Genomic DNA, 20,000 nt, shown 5'->3' on the forward strand with positions numbered 1-20,000 from the left:
AGTGGAGGTTGAGGATCCCTCTGGGAGGAGAAGAGGTAGGAGATGTAAAAAGACGAGCAGCGTGCTTTTCCTCCAAATGTTCGACTTTTTTCAGCTTAAAACGCCCAGAGCGTCCCGCCAAAAACAAAAGACGCCACCAGCGCTTAAACGCCAGGTGTGTTCATTAAAAGAGGAGCGTCCTTACGTAGAGAATGAATTGCAGAAAGGCGCTGGCAGCTGAAATAAGCGCGTTGTGTGTGAACGCCGCCCAAGACGTTACAACGTTTGAATAGAACACCAACCGCTGAGCAGAACTGACTGGAGGGGGGCTTAGTGGTCTTAAATCCCAAGTAGCATTTAAAAATGAAGAGCAGAAGACATCAAGAGAGGGGAGGCAGAGAAGAGAGAGAAACCCCAGAGCTCACCAGCATCTGTGTCCTGCTTTTTCACTCATCTCTTCTTCACTGTTGCATTAGACCTTTGCCAGAGCGCTGTCTCTCTCTCTCTCTCTCTCTCTCTCTCTCTCCTCTCTCTCTCTCTCTCTCTCACACACACACACACACACACACACACACACGCAATTTATCAATTTCTGAATATATGCAAGGGACATATGCTTGCACCGTATGTCTTGTGTGTGATGCTGCAAACATTTGGTCAGATATTTGAGTGTGTGTGTCTGTGTGTGATGGGGTAATGAGTGTGTGTGTGTTTGTGTGTCTGTGTGTGATGGGGTAATGAGTGTGTGTTTGTGTTTGTGTGTCTGTGTGTGATGGGGTAATGAGTGTGTGTTTGTGTTTGTGTGTCTGTGTGTGATGGGGTAATGAGTGTGTGTTTGTGTTTGTGTTTGTGTTTGTGTGTCTGTGTGTGATGGGGTAATGAGTTTGTGTTTGTGTTTGTGTTTGTGTGTCTGTGTGTGATGGGGTGATGAATGTGTGTTTCTGTGTCTGTGTGTGATGGGTGATGAGTGTGTTTATGTGTTTGTGTGTCTGTGTGTGATGGGGTGGAGATCACATGGTGTATCGCCCTACTTCAGTCTAATTGGTCTTCTCTGAGGACGTATGCTCTCAATCTCTTTTAACACCATCGACTACACACACACACACACACACAAACCAGAAAGTATGGTAGAGTAGTTTGTGTGTGTGTGTGTGTGTGTGTGTGTGTGTGGGGGGGGGGGTGTGTGTGGGGAGGCAGTGTGTGTGACGTGTCGTGGGTGTGTGTGGCGTGTGCATGTGCGTTACTCTGTTGTTAATCCTATTTTTGATCAGCCATTACAAACTAGGGAGGAAAACAAAAGAGACACAGAGAGAAAGTGACGATTCATTGGTGTGTGTGTGTGTGTGTGTGTGTGTGTGTGTGTGTGTGTGTGTGCGTGCGTGCGTGCGTGCGTGCGTGCGTGCGTGCGTGCGTGCGTGTGTGTATACATGTGTGTTTCTGTCCACTCTAAAAGCTATTATGACGGTAAATGGACTGCATTAGGTGCTTTTATCCAAAGTGCTTTACAATATGCCTACATTCACCTACTATGATGTCCATAAAAGCCCTCGAAGACAACAATTCTCATTTCTACTAATTTTCTATACAGAGTTTTCCAGGGAGTGGCTGTGATATAAACACATTTTATTGCGGCCTCGTGTCCGGACAGAGTTGACCTTGTTCCCTCGTCACGGTGTATTCGTGCACTGACTTCCATGATGTCACATGCACCGTTTCATTATTCATGTGAAGAAGTACTTTAAAGCTAATGGATGACATATTTCATACATACTGTACTACTACAACAGCATATTAACCCATTGATACCTGATGCAGCATTTGCGTGTATATCCCTCATTTGTGTGTGTATCCCTTTAAGACCGCGAACCGCATCGCGCAGTTTGCGGTCTTAAAGGGATACACACAAATGCTGCATCAGGTATCAATGGGTTAACTAAGACACTCTCACCTGCATCTCAAGGGTGTTCTAAGGCCAATCATAAGCAAGGACCGGAACTATCCATTGTATAACAGGGTTGGGTTACAGCACAGGAACACTCAAAGCCAACATCCAGCACAATAACCCCAAATAAATCCACCTGTAACTCAACAACACAGGATTTACAGTGTAGGTAGGTAGTACACCCAAAGCCAACAGCACATTAACAAAAATACACCTCTCTCAACCGCAAATAAAGAAATACAGTTGAAGCCACCTGTATTATCAACACAAAAAACTAACTCTAAAAAACAATTGACAGCAAGTTATGTTGTCAGATATAACAACACAGGAAGACTGTCTAAGCCTAAATTAATCATTAAATAGTCTTACCTTATGCAATGCATTTTTTTTTCCTGGCTCTGCTTCATGCAAAACCATCCATGATATGATCAAAGTCCAGTGTGTATTGGAGAGTTCCCTCTCAAGTGTCTTGAGGCGTGTTGGCATCACCTCAGTGTCTCATTCATCTCAGGACAGAGAATGACCCTAAGCACTTAGTGAGGGTCAGTTAGTGAGGGTTAGTGAGGGTCAGTTAGTGAGGGTCAGTTAGTGAGGGTTAGTGAGGGTCAGAGTGACAAATAGCCGCAGTGTGACATCAACATTTGGAAACATAGATTGCATGGCCACAGTCTAGATATTATTCGGAGCAGTCCTTTCGGGGTTGTATCATCTTCATCACTTAACAAGTGATCTGTCAAATTGTGACAACAGTTCTAAGATGCCCAAGTGGTTACCTTTGTGTGGTGAACCTAGCAATTTGTCACGCCCCCTAAATGCGAGACTCCTCCCCCCTGAGAAGTTAATGAGAGTGGCGACCCCCCCTAAGCACCTCTCTCCAATACATTGCCTCTCTCCATCGACTGGCTTCATGAGGTCGGCATCCACGGTGGCATCTGTGTCTCTATGATGCAGGACAACCAGCGAGACACCGATAGCTGTTCTCCACTTCTCTGGTGCTCACCGATTGGGGTGGGGCTCGCTCTCAGCCTGGTAAACTAGGCGCTCACGTGAACTCACATTTAATTTCGTTCTGCGGGACCATCGGGCCTACCCAGTGCTTGCAGGAGCATGGGTCCCAAAACAAGTGACGTCATCGCAGTGCCGTTCAGTGCAGAGCCAGCCACTTTATCATGTAGCAACATTAGCAAGCTAGCGAAGTAGTATTATGGCTGAATCTGCTGTAAATGATTTTTGCCAAATCCAGTCGGAAGAACAGCGAAAACGTCTTTTCCGCCGAGAAACTCCGCAAGTGCACACTCTTGCTCTTGTTTAATTGTTGTTATTAAGTCTATTTCTGCAATAACTTCACTTATGGCTGTGTTTATGCTAACGTTAACGTTACTTCAGAAGCCGCCATGTTTACTACAGCGTCGGCCTGTATCATCAACTACGTCAGTCCGTCCCTGATTGGCTAACTTGTGCTGTCAATCACAGGGCACTGAGCGCAGTAGTCGCTGATTGGCTCATCCGCTTTGCAGTTTCTGCTAAAGAGTTCACATGACGGGCTGTTTTGCCAGGCTGGCTAGCTCTGGTGTTTTCCAGTCACACTAGCCAGTAACAAAGGCTTGTGATTTGGTGGAAAACAGCTTGCATGCAACACTGTATATTTCCTGTGGATGAGGAATACATAATCCACTCTCCATGAACCACTTGGCCGTTGGGAAATCTGCATGTAAAGTTTAAACTGCTCATTTGTTAAGACTCAAGTCTCGCCTCCAATCCCACTGTCCCCTTACAGAGGCTGGATAATGTGCACGCCGATTGTGGAGCACTTTCACTCCACTGCCAATAAGAAGTTCTTTGGCCCGCTCACTTTGAGGGTTCCCCCACAAAGCTGGGTCAGGTCCAGCTTCAACCCAAGCCTCGTCCTGCTCTCGATCAGGAGGCTTCGGCTGATCCTCCATGATGCTCCTCTGTTGTTCTGAACTTGCTTTGTGGATTTCACCACAGAGTTGAAGGCCCCACTCAGCCCCTCTAAAGTCCTATAGGTAAATTGAGGGTATAGACACTGTTATGATGATGGGTTCTTTCTTGTGATATATTCTTCATCTTCTTCATTTTTTTTTCAGTAGAACTTTTAGGGCTCTGCTATTGACATGGATGACTAAGCCCTTTGGCTATGTGACAAGAAATACAAAGTTAATAACAGCGACTTCACACAGAGGCTCTGGCTTAGGGCCCCCCTGAGCTATCCACTAATCCCCCCCCAGATGGAAGGAGTGTTTATTGAGTTCTCTAGTTACTTCTAAAAGCTGTATTATGGCAAAACCTCCTGCATTAAAAAAGAGAGGGCTGTATTGATGTCACCATGGAGGGAGGTTGAGGGAAGGTATAGACTTTATAGTCCATCAGATGGAAGGATTTGTATTGCATTATGTACGTTAAAACTCTCCATCACTGTTAATGCATGTTTTATACGTCATCATAAAAGTTATCATAACAATAAAAGCATGTCGCATAGCATGTTGTTCACATGAGTTACTGGTTCATAACAACAGCATACATGTCCTCCCTGCAGGACGACTCTCCCAGGCTGTAACTCTGTCAGAGTTTGATATCTCATTTGGGAATGGAGTGCCTCACATGCACTGTACACATGCGTTTGATGGTTATAATGGTGAATGATTTATCCCCTGACACACGGCAGTGGGGCGGGCAGCGGTGTCACACTAAATACATCTCACCCGCCCCTTTTGGGTGATGAAACTGCGTGAGAGATTGGAGAGAGGGGCGTGTTGACAGGGCCTCTCTGGTGTCATGCTCCCCCAAGGGGGCGAAATCTGCGGTGCGCCGAGCTCTTGTACAAACACACTCTCCCAATTAGAAATTTATGTAATGCAGATTGCTGACATAAAATCACTGTGTGAGGATGGGGAGGAGAGAGATAAAGAGAGAGAGACAGAGAGACATTGAGCTTCTGTGTGGTTTTGTAAGAGAGAGTGTGACAGAGAAATCTTCCAATATGTCTGTTGTGTGTGAGATTAGTGTGTGTGGTTTTGTCTGAGGAAGCCGGTGTTTGACTGGAGATTGTTAGAGCCTAACCCTTCAGGCCACTCCAGTCTCACTATACACATGGGAGCTGCTTGCACCCGCGGAATATCAATCTAGTGTGTGTGTGTGTGTGTGTGTGCGTGTGCGTGTGCGTGTGCGTGTGTGTGTGTGTGTGTGTGTGTGTGTGCGTGCGTGTGTGCGTGCGTGCGTGTGTGCGTGTGTGTGTACAGAAGGTATGTATTAGTGAACAGATGTGCCTGAAAAAGTGTTCCAATTAGAAATCAGGCAAGGACGAACATACAAAACACGCACGCAAGCACGCAAGCACGCACACACACACACACACACACACACGCACACACGCACACACACACACACACACACACACACACACACACACACACACACACACACACACACAGACAAACACACTGGCCATTTTGATCAGAGTAGAGCCATCACAAATTCAGATGCAGTTCATCTTTCATCTCCAATTAGCCATCCATCACCTCTCTATCTAATCCTCTCTCTCATCTTCTGCAAGCAGAGAGGGAAAGAAAACAACCCAGAGTGAGAGAGTGACAGAGAGACATTAGACTTTGCTGGGTCGTTTTACAGACAGAAGAAAAGGGTGGTGTTCACAGCGAGAAATGACAGAGAGGGTGACATCCGACAGAGGAGGAGGGCAGGGAGGCAGGGTGGGAAACAGTGCTTAACAATAAGGGCAGCAGAGAAGGAAGCGACGTTCTGCTGTGAGTGGAGGTTGATGAATAGGGCCGGCAGATGAACACAATGTCCTCGCTCGTCTCTCTCAGGAAGGAGGATACTTGTACACAGTACCAAGTCTGTCTGAGGAATATATCGACCCGCCTCGCGTCACACCAACAAATCATGACCTCCATCCGTCTCGCGTCCGCTTCGACATTATTCCCATTTTTCTGTCCACTTCTGCTCGTGTCTGTGCAGCTTCGTCCTCTCCGTGCTCACTTCTCCTCTGCTGCGCCCCCCCTGCCCCACTTTGCTTGCCTACCCTGGTTCACCTCTTGTGGATCTGGAGAGGTTTTTAGCATTTGCGTCTCCACGGATCTCCTTCTCTAATCTAGCTCAGGGACTTTTCCTCGGCACAAGTAGTTTTCACACACGCTTCGCTGTAATTGTTCTTGAAACGTGTTGCAGGTTGTTTTTCATTCCAGCTCTCTTTTCTATCTGTATCCTCCCTGTGTTTTACCCCGTGCTTCTATTATAAACGTGCTACATGTAGCATGTTAAACATCAATATGTCATGGTCAATTAATTGTGATAAATTGCTGTGCTTTACTGGAAACAAATGAGAGCATAGTCAGGATGGCTGCTGGCTTAGCAGCAAATTGAATATAGATGTTGAGGTGTCAGTCTGTACAAGTGTTTAAAGCCTGTGTAAATACAGCAGCAGCATGAGCGCTGAGATGACATTTGTAGTCCGGTGGACTACAAATGTGACTACAAATGTTTTCTCTTTTGCTTTTCTGAAGAGGATAAACATGTTACCTTTCAGTCCTTCCTCCATCTACCATTGCCAGAGACTCTGAAAGTTTAAGCTCGGTTTGTGCCTGAAAGAACTGTGACCTCTTCCTGTTTTGTGCCATAAAGCGATGCTGTTTTGTGCCATAAAGCAATACTGTTTTGTGCCATCAAATCCCACCTAGTCGTACACAATGTAAAATTGATGATTGTTGGGCAGTGGTGGCCCAACGGGTAGAGAAGCAAGCTTGTGACCGGAAGGTTGTCGGGACCGGCAGGATAAATCTCGGGTGGGGAAAGTGAAAAGGCAGTGCTTGCCCTTGCACAGGTCTGCAGATCATTTAGACAGGGGCACAGGTCTACAGGTCATTTAGACAGGGGCACAGGTCTGCAGGTCATTTAGACACTGTCACAGGTCTGCAGGTCATTTAGACACTGTCACAGGTCTGCAGGTCATTTAGACAGGGGCACAAGTCTGCAGGTCATTTAGACACTGTCACAGGTCTGCAGGTCATTTAGACACTGTCACAGGTCTGCAGGTCATTTAGACAGGGGCACAGGTCTGCAGGTCATTTAGACAGGGGCACAGGTCTGCAGGTCATTTAGACAGGGGCACAGGTCTGCAGGTCATTTCGACAGTGTCACAGGTCTGCAGGTCATTTAGACAGGGGCACAGGTCTGCAGGTCATTTAGACACTGTCACAGGTCTGCAGGTCATTTAGACACTGTCACAGGTCTGCAGGTCATTTAGACACTGTCACAGGTCTGCAGGTCATTTAGACAGGGGCACAGGTCTGCAGGTCATTTCGACAGTGTCACAGGTCTGCAGGTCATTTAGACAGGGGCACAGGTCTGCAGGTCATTTAGACAGGGGCACAGGTCTGCAGGTCATTTAGACAGTGGCACAGGTCTGCAGGTCATTTAGACAGTGTCACAGGTCTGCAGGTCATTTAGACAGGGGCACAGGTCTGCAGGTCATTTAGACAGGGGCACAGGTCTGCAGGTCATTTAGACAGGGGCACAGGTCTGCAGGTCATTTAGACAGGGGCACAGGTCTACAGGTCATTTAGACAGTGTCACAGGTCTGCAGGTCATTTAGACAGGGGCACAGGTCTGCAGGTCATTTAGACACTGTCACAGGTCTGCAGGTCATTTAGACAGTGTCACAGGTCTGCAGGTCATTTCGACAGTGTCACAGGTCTGCAGGTCATTTAGACAGTGTCACAGGTCTGCAGGTCATTTAGACAGGGGCACAGGTCTGCAGGTCATTTAGACAGGGGCACAGGTCTGCAGGTCATTTAGACAGGGGCACAGGTCTGCAGGTCATTTAGACACTGTCACAGGTCTGCAGGTCATTTAGACAGTGGCACAGGTCTGCAGGTCATTTAGACAGTGTCACAGGTCTGCAGGTCATTTAGACACTGTCACAGGTCTGCAGGTCATTTAGACACTGTCACAGGTCTGCAGGTCATTTAGACAGTGGCACAGGTCTGCAGGTCATTTAGACACTGTCACAGGTCTGCAGGTCATTTAGACAGTGTCACAGGTCTGCAGGTCATTTTGACAGTGTCACAGGTCTGCAGGTCATTTAGACAGGGGCACAGGTCTGCAGGTCATTTAGACACTGTCACAGGTCTGCAGGTCATTTAGACAGTGTCACAGGTCTGCAGGTCATTTAGACAGTGTCACAGGTCTGCAGGTCATTTAGACAGTGGCACAGGTCTGCAGGTCATTTAGACAGTGGCACAGGTCTGCAGGTCATTTAGACACTGTCACAGGTCTGCAGGTCATTTAGACAGGGGCACAGGTCTGCAGGTCATTTAGACAGTGGCACAGGTCTGCAGGTCATTTAGACAGTGGCACAGGTCTGCAGGTCATTTAGACAGTGTCACAGGTCTGCAGGTCATTTAGACAGGGGCACAGGTCTGCAGGTCATTTAGACAGGGGCACAGGTCTGCAGGTCATTTAGACAGGGGCACAGGTCTACAGGTCATTTAGACAGTGGCACAGGTCTGCATGTCATTTAGACAGTGGCACAGGTCTACAGGTCATTTAGACAGGGGCACAGGTCTACAGGTCATTTAGACAGGGGCACAGGTCTGCAGGTCATTTAGACAGGGGCACAGGTCTGCAGGTCATTTAGACACTGTCACAGGTCTGCAGGTCATTTAGACAGGAGCACAGGTCTGCAGGTCATTTAGACAGGGGCACAGGTCTGCAGGTCATTTAGACAGGGGCACAGGTCTGCAGGTCATTTCGACAGTGTCACAGGTCTGCAGGTCATTTAGACAGGAGCACAGGTCTGCAGGTCATTTAGACAGGAGCATAGGTCTGCAGGTCATTTAGACAGGGGCACAGGTCTGCAGGTCATTTAGACAGGGGCACAGGTCTGCAGGTCATTTCGACAGTGTCACAGGTCTGCAGGTCATTTAGACAGGGGTACAGTTCTGCAGGTCATTTAGACAGTGTCACAGGTCTGCAGGTCATTTCGACAGTGTCACAGGTCTGCAGGTCATTTAGACAGGAGCACAGGTCTGCAGGTCATTTCGACAGTGTCACAGGTCTGCAGGTCATTTAGACAGTGTCACAGGTCTGCAGGTCATTTAGACAGGGGCACAGGTCTGCAGGTCATTTCGACAGTGTCACAGGTCTGCAGGTCATTTAGACAGGAGCACAGGTCTGCAGGTCATTTAGACAGTGTCACAGGTCTGCAGGTCATTTAGACAGGAGCACAGGTCTGCAGGTCATTTAGACACTGTCACAGGTCTGCAGGTCATTTAGACACTGTCACAGGTCTGCAGGTCATTTAGACACTGTCACAGGTCTGCAGGTCATTTAGACACTGTCACAGGTCTGCAGGTCATTTAGACAGTGTCACAGGTCTGCAGGTCATTTAGACAGTGTCACAGGTCTGCAGGTCATTTAGACAGTGTCACAGGTCTGCAGGTCATTTAGACAGTGTCACAGGTCTGCAGGTCATTTAGACAGTGTCACAGGTCTGCAGGTCATTTAGACAGTGTCACAGGTCTGCAGGTCATTTAGACAGGGGCACAGGTCTGCAGGTCATTTAGACAGTGTCACAGGTCTGCAGGTCATTTAGACAGGAGCACAGGTCTGCAGGTCATTTAGACAGTGGCACAGGTCTGCAGGTCATTTAGACAGGGGCACAAGTCTGCAGGTCACAGAACTGGTCTGAATGGATTCTACACTGTGCTTTTTTTAAGGCAGGCCGACACACACTGCAGCAACAAATTACCTTGGGAGATTGCATTTCCTTGGCTTGTAATGTACGTCACTCAGGATCAGAGCAATGGTCAAAATGTAACAGTGTTGTCGCTATTTCCTACATCCACCCCCCCCCCCCTCCCCCTCTCCCTCCCCCTCCCCAACCACCACTACGTCTCCTCTCTCTCTCTCTCTCTCTCTCTCTCTCTCTCTCTCTCTCTCTCTCTCTAGTCCAGGGTGGTAGCCTGTATGACAGCTATCCTCAGTCAGATGGACGACCGTCACTACTCTTCATATATAGAAACCTTTACTGGCACCTCCGATCTAGTGGTAAGTGCACACATTATGTAACACACACACGCACGCACGCACGCACGCACACACACACACACACACACACACACACACACACACACACACATGCTTCCAGACTTGTGTCAAATACACAATAGTATTATACTGCATGTTAAAGTCGAACTGAATGGCACTTCCAGCGTATGCGATTCCTGTATGTCAGCTGATCCTCCTTTTTACTGCAGGACTTCCTGATGGAGACCTTCATGCTCTTCAAGGACCTGATAGGGAAGCATGTCTATCCCTCTGATTGGATGGCCATGATCATGGTACAAAACAGGTACCATAATGCACCCACACACACGCGCACACACACACACACACACACGCACGCACGCACACACACACACACACACACACATGCTGACATCCATTCATCCACATTCTATTGTCTTGACTGCTGATGGTTGTAGTCCAGACACGAGGTAATTTGCTACACACTTTCTACACTGCTGTCAGAACTATTTAGAAAAGTTATGAGGGCTATAACTGTATCAACTGTTTCCCATTTTTGTTCTCATTTCTGTCCTCTTACAAGTGTAAGTAATCAACCCAGCAAGGCTTGTCCACGTAAATTCATCAGTTGCATTACATCTTGAGTTTAAGAAGCTCTGGTGACATGATCAAATCATTCTTACATTGCCAAACTATTATGTCAACTTTTTCCCTGGATACATTTTCTCAACTTTATGTATCCAGGGAGGTTTTCATCCCTCATAACACATTCACACCGTACAGCTTCCCTGCAGAAGCACAGTCTTCTCCTGCAGTTTGAAAATATCTCCAAAGTAAGTTAAGAAGACCAGCTTTTCTTCCTCACTTCCCTCACCACAGTTGGTGGAGGATTTTGGGATGAGCTCTTCATCCCAAGCCCGCTGCTCTAACCTCCATCATGGGTCACAGCTTCCCCCGCTGTGTTTCTCAAAGTCTGATGTTATGAACTAGAGCTGAAACCAATACTCGATGAATTAGTCGATCAGACCGAAAATGAATCGCCAACTATTTTTATAATCGATTCATCGTTTAGGCTAACTTTTGAGGAAGAAATATTGTTCCCGCTTCAGAAATGTGATTATCTTCTGGTTTCTTTAGTCTTCTATGACAGTAAACTGATTATGTATGGGCTGTGGACTGTTGGTCAGGACAAAAGAAGAGGGTGTCATATGCGGCTGTGGGGGAAAAAGTGACCTTTTTCACCATGTTGTGACATTTTATAGACCAAAAGACTAAGCGATTAGTCGAGAAAATTGATTGACAGATTCATCGATAATGAAAATAATTGTTAGGTGCAGCCCGATTAAGGAGTCATATTAAGGCAGGAGTGACCTTCAGTCGGGCCCCACAAGACATGGCGGTGTTTTCCCGTCAAAGGATCATTGACGTCTGCACTGACGGTGCATCGAACCCGGGCAGGGAGAGATCAGAGATGAACCCGGCCAGGGAGAGATCAGAGATGAACCCGGGCAGGGAGAGATCAGAGATGAACCCGGGCAGGGAGAGATCAGAGATGAACCCGGGCAGGGAGAGATCAGAGATGAACCCGGGCAGGGATGAGTCTGAGATGAACCCGGGCAGGGAGAGATCAGAGATGAACCCGGGCAGGGATGAGTCTGAGATGAACCCGGGCAGGGATGAGTCAGAGATGAACCCGGGCAGGGATGAGTCAGAGATGAACCCGGGCAGGGATGAGTCTGAGATGAACCCGGGCAGGGATGAGTCTGAGATGAACCCGGGCAGGGAGAAGTCTGAGATGAGCAACGCTGGGATCAAGGCTGTGGCCATGGAAAAAAGACTGATGTGACGGATGTGTGTGTGTGTGGTGGTGTGCATACAAGTAGCTCAAGTGTCAGCCAGCGACAGAGTGACAGAGAGGACGGCAGACAGGGGGAAGAGACAGAGAGGACAATAACAAGAGGCTGTAGACTGGGGGTGAGGGGGAGCCATCAGATAGAGACAGAAAATAGAGAGGAGCAGCAGAGGGAGAAGAGACTGCAATTGGCTCAGGAACGGCAATTGTCTGGGGATACAGGTGGTATAATATAGTGCTATTTAGTGTTGGGGCAGAAACAGATTGGGAGCAAGCTCACTATGCAGCTAAACTCCCCCGCGCACACCTGTACACTTTCCATATGGTGGCAAATTATCATGTCATGTCTTATTCTAGCATTTTGACAGAGGTTTTTGAGTCTCGCAAGCCAGACAGTCTTGCCTGAAGCAACTTACAGTAGACACAGCTATGGATGGAACTGTGTAGCAGCTGTCAATGCAGGAAAATAGTGTTTGAAATTCCCCATCTTTTAATGCCTAGACATGACTTTATTTGACCCCAAAGTGGTTTTGTTATTAATAAGTCATTGATGGTCCAGCGTTATTTTGTGCATCATTTGATTCTGGTGCTATATCATCAGCATTCATTTCCATTTCACTTGATTCAATGCTACATTGCTTGATTTGCATAATTTTGTGTGTGTGTGTGTGTGTGTGTGTGTGTGTGTGTGTGCGCGCGCGTGTGTGTGTGTGTGTGTGTGTGTGTGTGTGTGTGTGTGTGTGTGTGTGTGTGTGTGTGTGTGCCTGCGTCGTGTGTGTCAATCAGAGTGTTCCTGAGAGCCATCAATACATATGCTGAGACAATGAACCGGAAGTTCCTAAATAACGACGACTTTGAAGTGCAGGTCAGTTCCTGCGTGTGTGTGTGTGTGTGTGTGTGTGTGTGTGTGTGTGTGTGTGTGTGTGTGTGTGTGTGTGTCTGAATACAAGGTGTACCTCATACAGTAACTCCTCACAACATTGCCCATTGTATTGCCTGTGCTGCTTAACATTCTGTCACTTGCATCACCATCATTGTCTCCCGTCTTTCCCCTCCTCGCTCTCTAGTTGTGGAATAACTATTTCCACTTGGCGGTGGCGTTCATTACCCAGGAGTCTTTGCAGCTTCAGCATTTCTCGCCGACCAAGAGGAATAAGATCCTCACCAAGTGAGTGAAAGGCGAAATAATCGCTCCTTATTTAGCTGGCCTACTCTGCGCCCGCGCTAATGAACCGCTCAGTGCTTTCTGCTGTGGCCTGTAGCGTTATTGTTTACACACCCACCTCCTATAAAAACTGTGTGCTGCCACCTACAGGTACTGTATGGATAGACGTTCAATTGAGTTCACATTGGGCCAGATTAGTGCAGCATCATCTTTCCCATCGGGCCATCCACTTTTGAAGAGAGATTAAAAATATTGATTGTTAAACCAAGGAGTTGATTTTCTTTCTTTCTTTCTTTCTTTCTTTCTTTCTTTCTTTCTTTCTTTCTTTCTTTCTTTCTTTCTTTCTTTCTTTCTTTTTCTTCCTTTCTTTCTTTCTCTGTCTCTCTCAGGTATGGAGATATGAGGAGACTCATTGGATTTGCCATACGTGACATGTGGTACCATCTCGGTAAGAAAACAATCTAGTTCCTGCAAATGTGGCTGCTTCTCTGTTTGGATAAGGATAGTTGCATGTTTTATGTGCTTGTGTGTGTGTATGTGCGTACGTGTTTGCGTGCATGCGCGTCTGTGTGTGTGTGTGTGTGTGTGTGTGTGTCTTGCAGGCAGCCACAAGATCTGTTTCATCCCTGGCATGGTGGGTCCCATCCTGGAGATGACTCTGATCCCAGAGGAGGAGCTGAGGAGGGCCACCATCCCCATCTTCTTCGACATGATCACCTGCGAACACACACACGGCGGGAACTTCCACAAGGTAAGAGGACACACAGAGACACACCTTCACCTTCCAATAAAAAAATCTTGAATCTTGAATCTTGAATCTCATACGCATGCACATAAGCCGTGTTTTCACTCAGGGTTTTCGCAAATTCTACGCACTTTTGAAAAGTCGATAATCTTCAAATTCGAATCATCGATCAATCAAAATTGAGGATTTTTTTCTTCTTCTAATTTTACCATTTCCATCAACGTTTTCTAATGCAAGTATCGCATTCAAACGTGGGCTGACACACCCGTATATAATTCACATGCACAAATACAGTACAGCCATACACATACCAGAGATATGTGCACGGTACTTTTACAGTACGTGCGTGCACAATGACTATGTGCACGCACGTGCGCGCGTGCCCCTGCACACACACACACACACACATACACACACTTGCACACACACACTGGCATACACTTAAAAGGCGCTCACCCATCGATTACCTGAGACATTGCACATAAAAGTAAAAGAGCTACCCTAATTATGCTTGCATTGATCCCTCCTTTTCTGCTACCTTTTTGCTTTCTCATCCCCCCCCCTCTCTCTGCTCTCTCTCCATGTGCCCTCTCCATCCCACCTCTCTCCCCCTCTCTGCTCTCTCTCTCTCCCTCTCTCTCTGCTCTCTCTCTCTGCTCTCTGCCTCTGCCCTCTCCCCCCCACCTCTCTCCCCCTCTCTGCTCTCTCTCTCTGCTCTCTCCCTCTGCCCTCCCCCCTTCTCTCTCTCCTCACTCTCTGCCCTCTCCCCCTCTCTCTCCCCCTCTCTCTCTGCTCTCTCTCTGTCTGTGTAGTTTGAGAACGAGATCATTCTGAAGTTGGACCACGAGGTGGAGGGCGGAGGAGGGGATGAGCGATACATGCAACTGCTGGAGAGCATGTAGGTCGAGTATTAGTGTCCACCACAATGATACCTTCATTTCACAGCAGCCGTTAATGCTTGATGTAATATTGAATAAATAGGGATGGGATAAGATGCTTGTCTCACAACACAATTCATTACAAGATATGAGATTCACAATTCAATACAAACTACACAATGTGATGTAATAAATAGAAGTTCAATGACGACAACTCACATGAAATTATGTCCATTTCTGAAACACAAATCTTTCTAGTGACATCAGTGGTTTGATAGAATGTAAACAACGATTGAAAAATGTAATTACAAATTGCAAATAATATAGTTTTGATAGAGAGCTTGATGGTCAAGTCTTCTCATTTGTGATGACCACAGCAGAATGAAATGGAGCTAATATTCAGATTAGTTTTCCGCACCGCGATAAGTATTGGCACATTTTTTGGTACATCCTTATAAGTAATACTTAATTTACACACCAATGCCTAATAGTTCAAATGATTGCATTGCAAAATTACTGTACAAAACATGGATAAAACCACCATATCTGGAGGCACATGAGATCTCCTATCAGTAGAAATATTCTGGAAAGTGGACTGCCTTCTCTCTTCTAAAAGAGAAATGTCAATCTTGGGGTGGAACACTGACTGCACATTGTTGATGTCCTGCTTCAGTGACACGTTCACTAAACTTGTGGCTCCTGTCTCTCAGCCTGCTGGAGTGTGCGTCTGAGAAGCTGACGCTGAGGCCGGAGGTGGAGCACTTCGTGACCCTGGTGAAGGGCCTCCTCGTCCGCCTCCTCGACTACCGCACGGTGATGAGCGACGACAGCCGCAACAACCGCATGAGCTGCACCGTCAACCTGCTGGTCAGTCCCTCCTCCAATCCCTCCTCCAATCAGCTCGCAGCATCCAAAGGGAAAATACCAAATGCCTTAGTGTCTTAGCACAGGGGTTTCACAGAGTAGTCGACTATCAAAACACACTGGTCGACATCATACACAAGACATCATAGTCGACTAATCGTTAATCTGTGGTTTTAGGAATAAACAATATAAATAAATTGAACAGATTTGTTTTAACAATAATCTTCTACATTATTATGACATGTTAAACAAACAGAATTGAAGGTATTTAGAGACGGAATGACTGCAGCAGTCAAGCAGTCAGTATCTCTCCAGCTCAGACAAGTTGCTGGGGTTTAGCGGCTCATTATAAACAGTCTCTCAGAGCCAATCAGGAATCTGCTATTTCACATAATCGCCAGGTTGGTCCCGCCTACATTAGTTAACCCTTTACTGGCTGTTGCTGAGACCATTTTGACCAGAATTGGTCATTTTTATTGGGTGGGCAAAAAATATGATATGAAAATGCAGTAGTCCTGAATGCCCTACTCAAGGAGCGTTCACACCGAGATATTTATTTTTCGCTCTGTCGCTCAAGTCAACCCTTTGGAATCGCTCTGTCGCTCTGTTTAAATCGCTCATCAACAGGCACACGAAATGACGGACATGTGGGGGATATAACGTTACGCAATGTCATGCTGTTTGTCCACTACGAGCCACCGTCATTGTTTACAAGCTAAGCCTATCAGCGTGCTCCTAATGCGAGCTGCATACCGGTAGTACAGACTTCACTTCATGTCAGCTGTCAGGCTGTCAATGTGGTTTGTTGCCACACAATAAACCAGCGGTTTGTTCCAAGCCAGAGTGATCCTTGACTCGCTCTCACACAGCAGCCAATCAGCATTGAACAGCGAGCGACTGATGCCAGCGTATTTTCGCTCGAGTTGGAATATTTCATCTTGAGCGACAAGCGTATTTTCTCCCTGTCGCTCTGTCTCTGCCGCTCGGACGCCCAGCGATTATTCTCCCAGGCGAATATACGCTCAATCGCTCGTTTGCATTGACTTTGTATGTAAACTCGACGCCAGCGACCAACTTTAATAGGTCGGTGTGAACGCACCTTTAGCACACGAGCAAAACAAATGACTATCGCATACATTCTGCAGGTATTGGGGGAACATTAACATATTTTGTTGATGGCGTCTGAAAATGCTCTCCGCTCCACAAACTCCCATAATGTGAAATGCTTCACCGTGGATTTACATTTATTGGCACTAACCTTGTGTTCCATCTAGTTTGGAGTTGTACTATCAGGCTTGACAGACACGCACACGCGCTCGCGCACACACACGCACGCACGCACGCACGCACGCACGCACGCACACACACACACACACACACACACACACACACACACACACACACACACACACAAACACATCAATAAACTCATTCATAATTAAAAGACTATTCCTAGAACAGACCATCTATGCTAGAAGCCAAACTGATTGAAGAGTGGTTCATTATGAAACACTCTGTGTGTGTGTGTGTGTGTGTGTGTGTGTGTGTGTGTGTGTGTGTGTATGTGTGTGTGTGTGTGTGTGCGTGCACGCGCGCGCCTGCGCGCATGTGTACGTGTGTGTCCCATTTTAATTTCCGTGCTGATTGCTCTGAAGGAAGAGATTCATCTTTGTGTCTGGTTTATGATTGTTTGCAGAGGCTTGCATCAGCCTCTGTCTGTTCCACATCCTCTCTTTTATCTGATCTCATAATCAGATTCTACCCCACATTATTCACATTATTCTTAGATTCAGTCATGGATCGCATGGCCACCAGAAGAACGTTTCCACCTCAGATGACAGCCCATCATTCATCTCCAAACCCTTCCTTCTTGAATCTCTTTGCTTGTTTGTTGTTTTCTTCAAATTCCTTCCTACTACAAAATCTTTATTTTTGGTGACATTTCTGAGACATTTCCTCCATTTAGGAGGGTCCACTAATGACACGCAGATTTGAGTTGATGTTCTGCAGCCTGTGATGGCTAGCCACTAAGATGGGCTCGTGACACATGGCATGGCTGTTAAGCCACTAAGATGGGCTCGTGACACATGGCATGGCTGTTAAGCCACTAAGATGGGCTCGTGACACATGGCATGGCTGTTAAGCCACTAAGATGGTCTCGTGACACATGGCATGGCTGTTAAGCCACTAAGATGGGCTCGTGACACATGGCATGGCTGTTAAGCCACTAAGATGGGCTCGTGACACATGGCATGGCTGTTAAGCCACTAAGATGGGCTCGTGACACATGGCATGGCTGTTAAGCCACTAAGATGGTCTCGTGACACATGGCATGGCTGTTAAGCCACTAAGATGGGCTCGTGACACATGGCATGGCTGTTAAGCCACTAAGATGGGCTCGTGACACATGGCATGGCTGTTAAGCCACTAAGATGGGCTCGTGACACATGGCATGGCTGTTAAGCCACTAAGATGGTCTCGTGACACATGGCATGGCTGTTAAGCCACTAAGATGGGCTCGTGACACATGGCATGGCTGTTAAGCCACTAAGATGGGCTCGTGACACATGGCATGGCTGTTAAGCCACTAAGATGGGCTCGTGACACATGGCATGGGTGTTAAGCCACTAAGATGGGCTCGTGACACATGGCATGGCTGTTAAGCCACTAAGATGGGCTCGTGACACATGGCATGGCTGTTAAGCCACTAAGATGGGCTCGTGACACATGGCATGGCTGTTAAGCCACTAAGATGGGCTCGTGACACATGGCATGGCTGTTAAGCCACTAAGATGGGCTCGTGACACATGGCATGGCTGTTAAGCCACTAAGATGGGCTCGGGACACATGGCATGGGTGTTAAGCCTGTAGACCTTGGTAACTGCCCATTAGCTATTCTCTCTCAGTTGTTTGGATAACTAAAAATCCTTACTATGGGCAGAATTTAGCATCCTTTCTGATCCATGACCCCCAGGCTAGGCTCAGTGAGAGTACACACACACACACACACACACACACACACACACACACACACACACACACAATGACACAGGTACTTGCTATGCTTCCTCATGCAGAAGCACACAGAAACACACGTGGAGCACACACGCACACGCACACACACATGCAGACACACGTGGACACACACACACACACACATGCAGACACACAGCAGCAGTGTAGCATGCCCTGCCATGTGCTAACCTCAGGCTAGAGGCTTTCCAGTGTGACTTTAACCTTCCAGAGATTCACTCAGCTGCTCACAGAAGCGCTGCCATCGTAGGCATCACTATGCCAGCACCATGGCTCCTGCGTTACATCGCTGGCTTGCTGGGGAAGCTAAGCCGGTCTGACTGTGTGGATAGGCCTTGGATGGGAGACCATGCATCTGGTGCTGGAAGTGGAGTTGGAGGACCAGTAGGAGGTGGAGGTAGCATGAATAATCACCATCCCCAATGCCCCAGGGCAGAGACAGTCCTGTGTATGAGCACTGTCCTTCGGATAAAATGTTAAAACGGAGTTCCTGACTCTCTGTGGTCATTAAAAGATCCCATTGTCACTTATTACTAGAGTAGGGGTGTAACCCCCGGTGCCTTGGCCCACACAGCTAGGCCTTCCTTCCATCCACCATGGACACCTAGTCATTACTTAGCACTTTCAGTCCTCAGCTCTCCACCGTGACAGCTGATGTGTGGTGAGCGTTCTGATGCAAACATCACCCAGCTTGGTGCTACACACACATCAGTGGTGGATGAGTTCAGCCTCCTCCCTCATTCTGCAGCAACATAAAGTGAATGCAGCTGGGCAGCACAAGCAAGAGTTAGTTAGTCAATAAAGCCAACAAGGAGCTTTAGTGTACTGTAACTCCCTTGGAGGAGCTAATGTTGGAGCCTGGTTGAGATGCTGGTGCAGGTGTGGGAGAGGAGCTCGAAGGTGCGGTTTCATATACTGTGGTCGGAGAAGCACTGATAATGATCGTTAAGGAAAATGCATGAGATTCCCATCCCTCCTAGTCTATATGTTGTCTGTGTTTCAACAACGAAGGCGTGCTTGCCGAATGACGCGCCTGCCAAATGCCGACCAATGTTCCAGCTGCAACAGCGGATAGAGAGAGACATTTAGACTATAGAGGATAACGAATATATAAACTACAATGGATGCATTTGTTTATTTAGGTAGCAGTTACTTTAACGTCTGGTGTTTAAATCATTTTTTAAATGGCGGTTACCGTGCCGCTTTAATGGCATCGTTAATTTGTGCTGTAAGGAAAGAATCAATACAGCAGCAGCTCTACTTCATGGAATGGCAAATCCTTGACAGTGTGTTGCTGTGTGAGGCTGTGATGGGGGTTCTGAAGCAGTTTCCACTGTGTCTGTTGGGTCAGTTATAGGGATGATGCATAGTAGTGAAGAGTTGTATGCCTGATTCAAAGCACCATGTCAAAGGCTGTTACTGAAGTGCCTTTAAAATGCATTGATACAAACAATGTGGTGCCTGCAAAACCATTTTAA

At 47.2% G+C, this 20,000-nt stretch overlaps 1 protein-coding gene across 1 annotated transcript in view; it reads left to right on the plus strand.

Annotated features, from left to right (window-relative positions):
• dock2 (dedicator of cytokinesis 2) overlaps positions 1-20,000 on the plus strand; it is a 152,473-nt gene that overhangs the window by 113,276 nt on the left and 19,197 nt on the right. The window contains exons 27-34 of the mRNA XM_083651749.1: positions 9,908-10,006; positions 10,216-10,310; positions 12,624-12,702; positions 12,905-13,005; positions 13,392-13,450; positions 13,605-13,753; positions 14,560-14,645; positions 15,336-15,492. Coding sequence (XP_083507875.1) covers positions 9,908-10,006; positions 10,216-10,310; positions 12,624-12,702; positions 12,905-13,005; positions 13,392-13,450; positions 13,605-13,753; positions 14,560-14,645; positions 15,336-15,492 — 825 coding nt within the window. The remainder of the gene's footprint in view (positions 1-9,907; positions 10,007-10,215; positions 10,311-12,623; positions 12,703-12,904; positions 13,006-13,391; positions 13,451-13,604; positions 13,754-14,559; positions 14,646-15,335; positions 15,493-20,000) is intronic.

Source organism: Poromitra crassiceps (assembly GCF_964638095.1).
Source record: "Poromitra crassiceps genome assembly, chromosome: 15".
NCBI lineage: Eukaryota > Metazoa > Chordata > Actinopteri > Beryciformes > Melamphaidae > Poromitra > Poromitra crassiceps.